General features: G+C 37.9%; 1 protein-coding gene across 2 annotated transcripts in view; it reads left to right on the forward strand.

The window, feature by feature from the left end:
* Positions 1-3,163: 3,163 nt before the first annotated feature.
* The window catches only part of myo1ea (myosin IEa), a 44,893-nt gene continuing 33,146 nt past the window's right edge, over positions 3,164-14,910 (forward strand). Inside the window, exon 1 of one of the 2 annotated variants that reach the window (XM_074666453.1) lies at positions 3,164-3,480. In XM_074666453.1, the coding sequence (XP_074522554.1) occupies positions 3,478-3,480 (3 nt within the window). In that variant the 5' untranslated portion in view covers positions 3,164-3,477. The remainder of the gene's footprint in view (positions 3,481-14,910) is intronic. The other variant, XM_074666454.1, reaches the window with a different exon arrangement.

The raw sequence follows: 14,910 nt of genomic DNA on the forward strand, positions 1-14,910 counted from the left end.
TCCGGGCTCCGCTGTCGAGAGCTTTACTTTTATGTCGGGACTTTCTTCCATCAAACTTACTATCTAGCTCAAGCCGACAGTCGGCCAGAGCTCTTAGTTCAATTAACTGTAATATCGTATACCACAAAAACTTAATTCATTGGTTAAAGTTCGCATTTACTTAGTTAGCGTGAATAATGTACACTACCCATGGACTACAATTCCCATGAGACTTTAATACGGATTGTGGGCGCGTCTCTTCCTTTTTTTATTGTAACTTTATTCTAAAAAAGGTATTTCAGAATTTTAACAGGTATTACTGAGTACTACTATTAAATTCCACTGAGTTTACGGACTGACTCAACACAATCCGACAAGATACCATGATACTTTGGAAACCCATTTCTGCCCATGGGAAAAAAGGAAACGTTAAAAAGGTAAATCATTATGAGATAGTAAGATGATTATTCAAAGGAAAAAAAATATTAACAGAGGAGCGAGAGTTTGTTTTTTCTATAATAAAAAATACTTTCTCATAGTGGCAGAAATGGGCTTTCATAATCAACAGATAGGCTACTCATAAATCAATAAATGCAACAAAAAACAACAAAAAATGGAATTCTCTGCCTCTCACCATTTCATTTCCCCCACCGCTGACATTGCCTTAAACTTTGTTAATTTATTATTTATAATGGTGACAATTGGGGTAGGGATTGATGCCAGTGATAATAATAGTAAAAAAAAACATTAGTACTGTGATGGTGATCATTTTAATGATGATATACTAATAGTTGTTGTTTTGTCATTGCTGTTTATTGTAGTTCTTGTCAAGACTATATGATTTGAAATATACACACATCTGAAGCTGTACAACAGCTCTCTTGGCTGTAAAGGGGTAAAATGGTTAACTATCTGTAGCTTTTAAAAAGTGAGTAGTGAAAACTTCTCTTTTGGGCCTGTAGCAGTGTGAGTACACATCTTTATTAAAAACTGTCCAATGTTTTTATGCCCCACCCACATTTGATTTTCACCACATATAGTACATATTGTAGTCGAACAAAACTTAACTGGAGGTTTCTCTTCTTTTAAGAATTACTGTGATGACAATCAGCACATCATTGGTTTAAAATTACGTTTTTGTCCAACCTTTCAGCTGCATCAAGAGGAGATTTAATTTTTCAGATGGAGGTATTACTGGAGGCTTGAGCTGTTAAAATCTGTAGCATTTCAGGAATTAAAGGAAAAAAAAGTTAACCCTAACTCACCCTTTTCATATTTTCTAAGGATTATTTTTAGAAGAAGCAGGATTTTTTTTTATTTTTTATTTTTTTGCACCATCTCTGAATTAAAATCAGTGTTTAATGATACAATAAGCGACTGGTTGGAATCAGTTTTTACTTTTTAATCGGTATAAAATTCTTATTGCATTCACAGACATTCCAATAGTCTGAAGTCATTTATAATTAGCGACTGATTTATTTGTAAAACAGGATGTCCATAATGTAGATACCATATAATAAACTCAGTTTCTCTAATCCTAAATGTTAAACTGTTCCATTCTGTTGCTTGTGTCAGCATCATAGCATGGTAGAGCTCTAAAATGGCTGATACAAAAGAAGCACGAGACAAACAAAAAGTGTTTACTAATCATCAAATGCAGGCTTTTAGTCAGGTGATCTGTCAGAGAAAAAAATGTCTCACCTCTATTCTGTGGTTTGTCAATACAATTAAGAACAGGAGATGGGTGGTGGGTAGATGAGGGGCCAGGAGGAGGACAGACGAAGTATGAACAAAGTACTGCAAGAATATTAAACAGAGTTTGGGGCTACACAGGAGCAACAGACCCCCCTGAAACATTATGAAGACATTGTATTAAATTTTCCCAATGTGCATTTTTAACCCAGCATTGCATCTGAAATAAATTCCACCTATGTACTTAAAAATATAATTAAATTAACTGAAACAAAATAAAAAACGTAATATCAAAACTGGTAGTACAATTATTGCACTACACATGTGAATTACTTATAATGTTTTGTGTATGAATTGGACAAACCAGAATTACACATCCAATAAATCATCCCATGCCCTGAAGAAATAAAGAGAATCCCAGCATGTTGAAGAAAAAAGACTGGTTTTGAAAAAACTGCTTAGAGGCTGTTCAACATCTGTTGATAGTGCTCTTGGAAAAATGTCCACTAGGTGGTGACAAAACACTATACAAAAGGCACTACCAAAGTCCTGGGAATTACACTTTTTTAAATTTATGTGAAACATGATAACAATTCATTTGTTTTGGAAGTATTGCATGCTTGCATTGCAACAAGTGATTATTTGGTAAACTTAGATCTAAAGGTACTTTTGAAATAGTTTCACACACACACACACACACACACACACACACACACACACACACACACACACACACACACACACACATACAAAGTACATCTTTGCTGCTTGGTACAGAGGCAGCCTGTTAGACAGGTTACACCCAGTCAAGGAGTCGCCTCACCGCCCAACATCATTTGAAGGCAAGCCTCAGCCTCAGTCTGGCTGGAGTCTGGTATCTGGTTGTGAGAAATGCATGCCACCCATGCATTTAAAAAGAGATCCACTGTAGGTCTGAGCTGCAACTTATTTGCCTGATGAGAGTGTGGAACAGAATAAGAGAATAAAGACTAGGGACTACCCCTGAGGAAAAAAAAAAAATAGTTGATTAAATAAACACAAATTATACCATTCACAAGTTATTTTACTAACTTTTGTCCACTTGGATACTGCAACTAATGGATTCATATTTTTAACTAGACGCAGGATAAATGATCAAAACCGTCTGCGTAATAGTATATAAAGTAGCCTCTTATTTGATATAAAGCTGTTGGGGACAAAATACAGAAAATAAACATCAATAATGAAAGTTTTTGTGGAGCTTTATAGTTTTTGGTTATTCAGTAAAACATTTAAGTCCTCAATGATACTCTTACCATGGAATAAAATGATAAAAGAAAGCATGGTTAGGTCCATTGGTTTGTTGATGCTGACATATTCCGTCTACTTTTGTTAAAATCTGTTGTCAAGAAAGCTGCGCATGCCCAGTTGTTCCCCACAACTAACTCATGAATATCTTAACATATCCAGAGCGTTCGGCGCGTTTGATTGGACTGCCGTGCTCAGTTTCCTGTTTCATGTTTTCGGGCCGAGTTTTGAGGGCTCTGCTCCTTCTGTAAATGAGCACACAGCCCAGCTCTGTGCCTGAACACCGCTGCTCCTCTGCTGTAAGTGTGCGACTCACATCAGTCTGCACAATGGACCCAAGACACCGCTGAGGAGCCGCATACAGACTCTCAGGACTTTATCGGGATTAACGACTGTTGACCTGGATGTTTCCTCACTTCTGGTTGTAGGTTTGACGAGAGGAGTTTTCTAAACGTTCGTACACAAACTGGACCTCGGGAATACAACAGAGAAGGCTGAGAGTTTAGTTAAAGGCAGAGGATGGTGAGTGACACAGACAACGCTTGATTCGATAGAATCACATTTTTAACTACACGTTACAAATGGTACACATGTTAATTTCAGCAATTAAACATTGTGTTTTTAAATTTCAAGTTAACTTTAACTTAACTTTTCAGCACAAGTGTTTGGTTTTAATGTCAGTTCTGATAGTTTTCTTTTTTTTTATTTACCAAGTCTAAAATTAAATTAGGCTATACTTTAGTTTCTGTCATTTCACATGACTGAATGCTTTGTTTTTACTTTGATACCTTGATGCTGAAAGTTGAGAAAAAAAATCAGGCAAGTTGAATTTTGATCATTCCAGTAAATTCATCCATATAACATTTCCAATGTCAGCCCCCCCCCCCCCCCCCCCCCCCCCCCCCCCCCCCCCCAATCCTCACAGTCCTTTTTTAACATTTCATTTGCTAAAGATAAAGTCATTAGAAAACACTGATCATGAGCTTCTGCTACTTGTCTGAAAGACAGCCACAGATATTAAGCCCTTTAAAAACATTAGTCAGATGCTTTAGTCTCAGCTGCTTGTAGAAAACCGGTTTGTCCAAGAGGAACAAGAGGATGCCAGAGAGCATGTGTCAGGTGGAGTGTGTTTGTGTATTTGTGTATTTTGTCTTGTGTGTGTTTGCGTTGCATCCAGACAGGTTTTTCCTGGTTACTGAATGTCATCCCTGCAGCAGACACGCCTAGAGCTAAGTTATGGAGGACGTTGAATGGCCTTGCCGTTGTGTTTTGGCAACAATTCCACAAGCCAAAGTCCTTGGTGGCTAGATACACACTTTTTCTGTTGCAGATAAAACTACAGTTGGTGTGATGATAATTTTTTCTTTTATTAATCAGTCTTCTTGATCCATTCTGTTCGCAAAGCTATATGCCTGTTAAGAACAACACAAGTGTTTTCCAGTGAGATTTAAAGGAATACACCTCACCACATGTAATCTTCAGACGTGTTGTGTTGCACACATACACACACACAATGTATGTTTTGAACAAGTCAAAGTGAAACCTGCTACACTGAGCCACCTGTGAAGGTATAATGAGCCTGTAAATTGGGTTGCCCAGAGACAATCTCTGTGGACAAAGGTTGCACACCATACTGACAGCATTACTGAGCCATACCGGAAAATAATAAGAAAAAATCTGATGTGTGTTATGGCACTCACACACTCTGTTAAAGATGAACGTTTGAGTGCTGTATTTTTGTTGTGACTGTAGAGGCCGGTTTCTTCTCTAGAGTAGTTTCAAATGTTCAAACATTGTAGTAATGAGGAATAAAATTGAACCTTTAATCTTAGTTTTGTCCGGATAAACTTTGCTTTGGAAGATTTTATCTGCAGTCTGATTCTCTTACTAACAGTCTGGAAAAGCAGACACCAGCACAGCTCACTGGTTCCCTTTCTGCCAGATGCTGAATAGTGTGTCGGTATGACAGCAGATGGTTTGCATTAGTTTCTTGTACAGGGAGGTGCGTACCGAGTAACCCCCCTCTCCCTTTGCGCTCCATTTTCAAACTGATGACTGCTGTAGAGATTTGCTCTGGAATTTAAGCTGTGTCTGAAAACAGGATGAGCACCCATCCTGAGGACCTGAGGAACTCGTTGGGCTTGTCCCCATGGTTCAGTATGCTCACACACTCTGCTTGATCAGCTCCATACATCTCTGGTACAGAGCTCGAGAAGTGTTTTCACTTCTTTGTTTGGACAGAGAGACTTCATGAACATTGACTTATCCTACGGTTGCACATGTCGCATATTTTAAATTCAAGTTGTCAAAAGTCCTTGTGTCAAATTTGTTTTTATTCTTTTTGAAAATCTTGTTTTTCAAGTAAAATTCAACATATCCTGTAATTTTATTTGATCTGTGAATTTATTGCGCACAGATGTGATGCTGGTTTTTCCAGCTTTTAGGGATGAAAATTTTGATCCAAACCTGGAAACATTTGAATGATCTTTTTATCAAGCATCAATGTCTCTAACATTTGGCCAACATTGCTGACTGAAATTCTTCATTCCTCTGTATTACTTCACGTTTGCTGTTGCCTCTGCTAGATGAAACATTGGAAACAGAAGATATAACAGGGCTGCCACCTCAAGTTTGGTTTTAATGATATTACAAATGAAACATGAAGACCTTTATCAATCTACATACTGTCGTAAATCATCTTAAGAAGTGGTTGTATTCAGTTGCAGTTAAAGCATATCTCCATGTTCATGCCTCATCATACTTGAGGGTCTCTTGTAATCTCATAATTGAAAGACATGATCTTCATAGTCCTGGAAATGCCGAGGTGAAGAAAACTAAGTGTTTTTCTCTCCATGTGACTCAGTTTGTTTACTGGGTCCCCTGAGCACTGTGTGCAAACCCTCCTGAGGCCAAGACCAGTTTGACTCTGTATGTATGTCACGGCCTTGTTTTCAAAATGATTCCTAACAATCAGGCATGTAGGAACCTTTGTTTTACTTGTCTTTTTAGCCTGTAAAAAGTTGTTCAGTAGTCTTGGTCATCCTGCTGTAACTTCAGATGATGCAGAGAGGATCCAGCTAATTTGGTCGCCAAAGATCTACACAGCTGGGATGTTTCTGAGGTTATCATGGGTAGTGAATTCTGTTATCACACAAATGCTCAAGAGGGATGGCAGTAATGGTGTTTTTGAATTGGCATCACCAACAATAGATTATGAAGTATACTGTTCAGTTTAGTTGACACTTTAGGTTAAAGGCAAAATATCTCAGTAACCTTATTATGGATTACCTTTAGTTATGTGACCTTAAAATGACCTATATAAGAATTATCTACAGGTTAGAAGTTTGTTATTAAAAAACTAAACCTTGGATCACTGCAAAATCTTGCAAAATTAATAAAATTAGGAAGAAAAACATTAGCACTGTACCTTGCTAAATGGCCTGCATGTTAAATATTTTATTGTTCAAATATTAACCTATTTAGACTGTTATTGTGGACGTATAGCGTAACGACACGAGAAGCTGTACCTTGTGGAAACAGCTGTATCTGGAGCTGTTCTTGGTTTGTTTATATGATTGATAAATAGACATGCTCTTCATGCCAGAGGAATTGAAGTTTTTATGAGAGTTGATAAGTTATCTTTAGCCAGTATATTGAGCCAGTGTCTGCTTAACAACGACAGTAATGTTCAAAAAAGCCGCTGTGCTGTAAGTTTTCTTTCTCATCTGTAATTAGCTCTTTTTTTTTTAGCTCAAACCTGAACCGCTGGAAACAGGCAATAAAGTAATAAAGCACAGGATAAATAAAGTTTGTAATAAATTTTCTTATCTATCTCATCATAATCCTGCCAAGGATGATGTCCATTTATGCTTGTTTAGTGTAGTTTGTTCCTGTTATAGCCTTCTATTTGCATGGACGACTTCCTGCATGGCTTACAGGGAAACAAGGTCAGACTCTTTTCTTCAGCTGTTCTCTGGTTATCTGCTCTGATAGCTTCTATTCATCACATGCCAGCCAATGGTTTCTCCTTAAATCTATGACAGTTTTCTTACTCTGTGTAGTGGAAACATTATTTGTCTTCAGGTTGCTGATGGTAGCAAGCTTTAGTCCGGCCTGTGGATAGCTATTATTAAACTTTGATACTGTTCTGGCTCTGAGAATTGAAATGTCCTAAAGAAAGGAGTGTGATTTTGTTTTTGAGCTTGCAGTTCTTTTGCAGTTGTTTCCTGTTGAAGCATCAATTTCCACATTTATCAGTAGTCTTTATTAGAAGTTGATAATGTTATCCACAAGATATCATATTCTATTAATGTATTTTTGGCATAGACTAAAAACCCACTGGCTTTAAGGCAGTAATTAACAGGAAACAAAAACTGTGTCAAATCTTTTAAAGCCCTGTCAGCTGTTGTTTTCCTCTATAAAAACATGAAGTAACTGACTGGAAAGAGTCAAAATTAGCTGGTTTGAATTAGATGTCTTTTTTGGCACACTTCCTGTGGCAGAGTTGAGTCAGTGCATTGCTGACAGTGGAATCATGGAGTGACTGGAGTGTCAGAAAAGTATCTTTATTAGGTGATTTCAATTCAAAACCCCTGAATAAAAATGAATCAACAGAGGGGACTCACCAAAATGAGAGTCCTAGATGTAGTTTAATGCCAAAACCTACACAAGCTTTCCTTAAACTGTATGATTATCAGTCATTTTCACATGTAGGGTTCAGAAGCAAATGGACCACCTCCTCTTTATGCTATCTTTGTATTGATTTTCTTTTTGTGAACAGAATGAAACTAACAGGCAAAACAAATACTGACTGGGAATGTTCAGAGTTTGGTTCAATAACTTTGGTCTGTGCTACCATCAGGAGGACAGCAGGTAGTGTCAAATGCAATAAATCAAGGGAAAAGAAATAAACATGAAATGGTTAATAAAGCCTTTGACTGGCACAACACACGACTCTATGCACTTAACCAGGTGAAAAAAAACTACACAGAACCTTAATTATATGTTCCTGTAAGAGCAGGGCCCAGTTCACTCTGTTTGCTTCAACACCGTGGTAAACAAACACTAATTTAATAATTTCAACTGCTTTTAATTTCACTGTTTACCAAATGTTGCACGAGAGATAGTGTACCTAACATCCTATTAGTAGCTGAAGTGGCTGTTTGTAATATTTCTTTAATATATTTTATGTAGGTCCAGCTTTGGTTTTACACTTCTTTTTTACTTTACCTTGGCCTTCTTTTATGTTCATACAACAAAAAGATGTCCAATACTTTCTGATTGTAATCAAGCTTTCTATTTTAAAGTATTATTTAGTATAATATTTATTTTAGCATAAAATAAATGATTTTTGCTAATCTTTTTAAACAAATTTACATTCCCCTTTTGTTCATTTTGCACTATTTTGTAATTTCCTTCAGCCAGAGTCTGAGTCTCCAAAAAATGCTGGCTGGTCTCTTAATTTCTGTGCTTTCAATACATGAATTTGACATCTGAGTCATTTCTTTTTCATTGTTACAGTCTTCATGCTGGTGGGGCTGATGAAGTCGATGTCATTAAACTCTAATTCATCATATAAATGCACCACACCCTTTTACCCAATCAACCCGCAGCAGAAAACCATTGTTTGGTTTGTCAGTGTTAAACAGTCTGAAGATGACTCAGTTTCAATTACGGTAAAATAACCGATTGTATTTATTTCATTGCGTTCACAAACCTGAAACTTCCCGTAAAAACAAATGTGGTTTACAGGGACCTCAAGTGTTGGGAAGTGCATTCTTGCTCTCAGGTGAAAGCTCAGTGCTGACCTGTCTGACCCTCAGTGGCCTTTCTCACAGTAATATAAGGCGCCTTTGACCGCAGTTAGCCTTTCAACACTGTACTCAGGAACCAAACAGTTTGACATACAGCAAAGGAATTCCCTTAAGCTTGTGTGTTTTACAAAGATGTTTTTTTCTGACTCTGCACTGTAGGTCTTTGTCTCGAGGCTCTGTGCTAAGTGACGATTTTGTATTCACTAAGTGTTTTTGCTACGTTTAGCCCACGAGTCCCTCTTCTACCTCCAAAGAAGTGAGGAATGTTTTAGATTAAATCATCACTTACAGTAACTAGACAGCCCTGCCCAGTTTGATGGCATCCAACCAAACGCTACATTGTTACACGTGATTTGCTCTGTCATTCCTCACTTTCCTTTAAACTGAAAGATTGAAGGAGTTCTTGAAGTTTCCGTCTTACATGTATTTGCCTGCAGCATTAGGCATGGCAATGAATGAGTTTCCACTGCAGATGGTTTGTTTACATTCAGCCACTACTGAGGCAGCTTGGTGACATGTGTCTTGTCTGGAATTACAGCTGAATTCCACCCTGAACCACACAGGCTTTGATATAAACTTTTATTAGCAGTCTTGCTGCTGATTCAATCTGAAATGCTAAATCAAACTTTCCATGGTAAATTGCTGCCTCTGTGAAGCCGAAACTTCATGCAGTTCAGTCTCAGATGTGTTAAAAGTCGGGCGGTATCTGTTTACATTTGATCATTGTGTCCTCTCTGTCTCTGGGAGGGACAGCGCTCAGCCCTGCCCTGCAGCCACAGTATTATAACATCATCACAGACAGGCAGTGATCGTGTTACAGAAATCCAGCAGAATAATACATCTATTTCCAATATTCCCCATATTTGACCTCTAGCAGATGAGATCCGTAACAGAGTGGGAAATCTAGACATGAAACCAGAGAAGAGGCTTGTTGGTGTGCATTATTTATGCTGCTTTTCCAATTACATTCAAGTGACCACCATCACCATTCAAGTTATGAGGCAAAGTAGGCCCTCTTCTTCTTCTTCTTCTTCTTCTTCTTCTTCTTCTTCTTCTTCTTCTTTTCTGTATACAGTGGGTTGGCATGTACTGGAAAATAACCTCTTATTCACACAGCTCACATTTTCCACATCTTTCATATTTCCTGCAGAGACCCCATTTCCAGTAACTTTGGCTTCAGGTCTTGGATTTATAGGATGTTATTGTAACCAGACATTAGTTTTTATTGACAGAGTCTGATCAGTGTTTGATCTCTGCTGTGGTAATACTCGGGCCTGCTGTTTCTTTGAAAGTCACTGGGATGAAACCATACGCATGTGATTCATTCAACATGCATGAATAATTGTCATCTTTTCTCAAGTTACCTGAAATATGATGTTAAGTTTGAGTTGGTGCTGACACTGTATTCCAGACACATTGGTGAATTTAAATGAACAGTAGTTGTTCATGTGTAAACCAGTGACCTAAGAACACAGGGAATCAAACTGAAACTACTTCAGTATTTTAATTACAGGTGACGTAACATAAAACAAGGCAATTTGATTATGTTAACCTTCTTACCACACCCGGGCAGTGATGTCACATTATGTGATGGCCTCAAGTAGTTCTTACCTAATATGACTAAACTTTCCTGATGGTGTGAGGAATTCAGCTATTTTTTTTTACAATGGAAGCACAAAATGACAGACCAAGACTGCTAAGAGTTAATGAATAGAGACACATTTTTTAATACAAAGAAAGATGTAAAAAAAAAAAACAGAAACCCTGTCTACAGATTTATATTTGAAGTTGAAGATGAGGGGGTTTTTTTGCATCAGGAGAAAAAAAAACTTGAAAAATTTATCATGAAAGCGGTACCTATCCTGTTGCACCATCAGCCTTGCTTTGTCTTTGTAACAAGGTAAACACAACTGTTTCATGCCCTATTTTTCAAAGGTTTCCATGACCAAATACAGAGAATAAACATGAAAAATTAAAGTCCAAGACACTTTTAAGTACACTTAATAACTTTGTTCTTTGATATGAATGTTTTTTTTACAACCATAGGGGGGTCATGTATGAACATTTTCAGTTGAGGAGAGCTGAGCTGAAATGTTTTTTGCTGTCATCATCACTTTTAGAAAAAGCTGGTGTGTGTGTGCGTGTGTGTGTGTGTGTGTGTGGACATGAGTGGGCAGTGTGACCTTAATGAGCATCCCATCCCACTGTAGCAGGGTAACTGCTCAAACAGCACACACACACACACACACCGAACACACGCACACGCACACACACACACACACACACACACACACACACACACACACACACACACACACACACACACACACACACACACACACACACACACACACACACACACAGCGTCTTGTCCCATCGTTGTTGATCTTGTCCCTCTGCCTGTCTCAGTCAGCAGTTTTCTCAGCATCTGGCCTGAGTTCAGAGAGTGATGTTGGACTGAGTGCAGCACGAGTGCTGCAGAAACCAGGTGGAAATGCTCTTTAGACAGTTTTAACTCCTCAAACCAGATATGATGAGACTTCAGCTAGGTGAAGCAGTGAAACCAGACAATATCAGCCAACACGATGATGCTGCACTGACTTCGTAGATTTAGTTCAGTTGTGAACTCAGCAGCAGCAAACTAATGCAGGTTTTCCTTGAATTCATCTGTAATATTGTCCAGTTGCAGGATGGACTAAAAAGACACGAATCTTGTGTTTATAGTTTGGGTAGGACTCTGTATGAATCAGACTGCAGTTTTCTTCTAGGTATACAGGTCTTTAAACTCAACATTTTCTGGAGTATCCAACATTTTTAAGATAGTGGTTGCTTGAATTGGTAAAGCTTTGAACTTGCAAAGGGGTCAGTTTGTTTTTAGATAGGTTATCTCTAACTCAGACTTTTGGGTGCCTGCTGCTGCAGCTGTATGATTACTATGCTGATGCGTTCAAGGAACCTCAGATATTTGGATAACATAGTCAGTACAAGTTGATCATAGCTTCTCCTGAAGAAGGGGGCAGATATAGAATTCAAAAGATTTGAAGTTTTATAAATGCTGTCCTGTTAGGCAACAAAAGATGAAAAAAGTGTAAAGTCAGTCTATCACATATAAAGCCGTGACTACTTTTGAGGAGTGAATTAGCTTCTGTGCCATGTTTGATTTTAAACTATTGTTTTATTTAGGTCTACACATGTTGGATGTACAATGCAATGTATGCAAGCTAATCATGTGTAAACTTAAAAATAGGAATGTTTCTGGAACATTTTGAGGCAGCATTGATATTAAGAACTGGGTCAAATTAGCAGGTACGTGCTGGCACAGTTAATCTACACAAATACCTATCAGGGGCCCACTTTAAGAAGTCCATGTTAGGCTAAAGTAGAAGTCCCACTCATCAAAAGGCTTTGTTTTTCTGGATTGCCTTGTAGTGTTATAAGATTGTTTTAAGCCAGATTTACCCTCAGAGGCTAAAACTAACACCTTCTAATAAAAACCAGTGTCACCACCATGAAAAACTTGAATTCAGTCATTCACTTTTCTCAAAGCTGTGGACTCTTGGTGAAGCGTGATAAACGACTCTCTTATTTTTAGTAGAGAGGAATTTGTTCTCATGGCTTTGATTCAGTTTCCTCTCATAGTACAGAGCAGAAACACAGTCCCAACACATGGTGGACTGTGTGTCAGATCCTGATGTGCAGAAGGAGAACAGCACAGAAGGGAGAAATGAGGGGAAAAGTGCCGCTTCTGATCCTGAATCAAACCCAGTCATTTCCTGTACAGTGGGCCAGAGCTGCGCAGCACTCTCCATATATGGTCATGGTATTTGCATGGAGGGAAACCCTGGCCTTATGGATCAGGACTTATTGAAATTCCTCTGTATGGTAACTTCTGGGAAAAGGTCTGGTCCCATCGTTGGTTATCTTTAGTTCTCAGAGGGAAACTTATCAAGTCTAATCTTCCTGCTCTGATTTCTTCCTTTAGTCCATTAATCAGTGTTGAAAAAGCTTCTGTCAGAACATGGTGTACTGTACTTTTGATAAAATGCTTCTGAAAACATGAAATGATGCCAGATGATTGGATCTGTAATGAGTATGTGAGCAGTGAAGTACTCAGGGGAACATCTGTGGTTCCATGGTGATGGTGCTGTGAAGGCCTCCATAGATTTCAGTTTTGTTGCCTGTGAGTGTACATATGTGTGCAGTGTGGTTCAGCAATCATCTAAGAAAATGAAAAATCTGATAAAGCCATTCAAGTTTGGCCAAGACTACACAAACTACATTCCAGGGAATGACTGATTACCATTTTTTTGCATATACAATGAGTTTTTCTTTTTGATGATTACTTGTAAAAAAAGATGAATTAGGTTATCTCTTTAGTTAATGACACAGCAACATCTGCATGGAGATTTTTCTGTGAAACCTGTCTCCTCTTTCATTTTCTAGTTGGCTACTGATATGTTTTGGATGGTAAGCTATTACAGCAATCAAACATAATCTTTTGTGTTAGGAAACTGGTGCCACACCTACAGTGAAGCTTTCTGATCTGCCCATTGTTTCCTCAACAATATAAGTTAAACATTACATCATAAAAAAAATCATCGTTGAAACCAACAACTCAGCCAAAAAGATCCTGAATTTACTTACACAAATGACAAAGAAAAGCAAAATATCTTTCTATTTAAGAAACTGTGACTGTCAAACATTACGGAAACAATATATGATACCAAGTTATGCTATAATGGCTGGCAGAGCATTATTTTCTTCCATTAAGCTGGGAAAGTTATAAACTTCTTACCATTCAGAATTAAGCTTTATTTGTGGTGTTCATATTGTTTGATGTTGTACTTCAAGGAGAGAAAATTCCCACTGAATAGATCAAGTGTTGAAAATCACACTGTTAATGTAGGGTTTTTTAAGTCATGGCGTTACCAAAGCTACCACATGGTCTACGGGTTAATCTTGTTAAATTAAAGAGTCACATGTTATGAGGAAATCCAAAAGTGTAGAAGAACATAAAACAAAATGCCTTCATCATTTTCCTAAAGGGTTTTTTTTCAATCAGCAAAACAACCTAACATGAATTATAACTGTTGTTAGCTTTTTACTCCAACTATCAGGATCAAAACTAGTGAAGCAGTTTAATGGTAACAAAAGAAAGCAGTTTCATGAATGGTTCAAACACACTGACTACAACCACTTGAGAATATCGACCCTCCACTTCAGCAGCAAAGGAGAGGAGTGTTTGTTTCAGGTATATCCCAGACGTCTTTGTGTGTGAAAGAGCAGCCCTCCTTTCTACAGCTACTCCCAACCCCACTGATGGAAGCAGTAATATTTTCTTACTCCTTGTACCTCATTAAACTGGGCTTGAATCAAAACAGATGAATCAATCCTCTGAGCCTCCTGCGCATACGTCTTATTACCTCTCCCTTCTTGAATGTGCACACTGTCATTCCAGTCATAGCAGAAGGAGGTTAAATATAGCATGTTCAATTGTTTTCACTGTGGGTTGGGCAGCACTTGCTCCAAACTTTTGCTTTTAGAGAAAACTCCTCCCTGAGATTACTGAATTTTGAAAGACGTTGGCATCAAAGGGATCTCTTGTAGTGGCCAAATTAAAAGTATGAAGTAAGCGATTTTATATGAGGTAGTGAACAAAACTCAGATCACTGAAGCAATATTAGAACTCAGGCAGATCACTTTACTTTAATAAGTTGTTTCTCATGAATTTTTCTCAAATGTAGAACTGTATAAAAATTAAAGAAAAAGCTCTTTAATAGAAGAGACAACTGTGAATTGTCCAGTGTCAACATACACCATCTCCAAACCAGACCCTATCAACTATTATTACCTTACTTTACTTAATGGACTCAAAAATCTGCACTTCTTCAATAATATTGCATTACTTCTTACCAAATAATCTTATCTAAGGCCTCAGTTGAGGTTTCGTTCTTGATTTTACCAAGTTTTTTCCTACTCGTTTAAATTGAGAGTCTCTGTTTCCATTCATGTACAGATAAAAAGCCAGCTGAGAAAAATCTATAGTGTTGTGTTGTGATGCTTAATCTCTTTCACCAAAAAACCCAACTCAAGCGATGCAGAAAGTGTGTTTTAGCTGTTTCTCTGTGGGCTGAGAGAT

This window comes from Halichoeres trimaculatus, unplaced genomic scaffold, assembly GCF_033239565.1.
Source record: "Halichoeres trimaculatus isolate MK-OKI-2021-1 unplaced genomic scaffold, fHalTri1.1 fHalTri1_scaffold_3, whole genome shotgun sequence".
Taxonomy (NCBI): domain Eukaryota; kingdom Metazoa; phylum Chordata; class Actinopteri; order Labriformes; family Labridae; genus Halichoeres; species Halichoeres trimaculatus.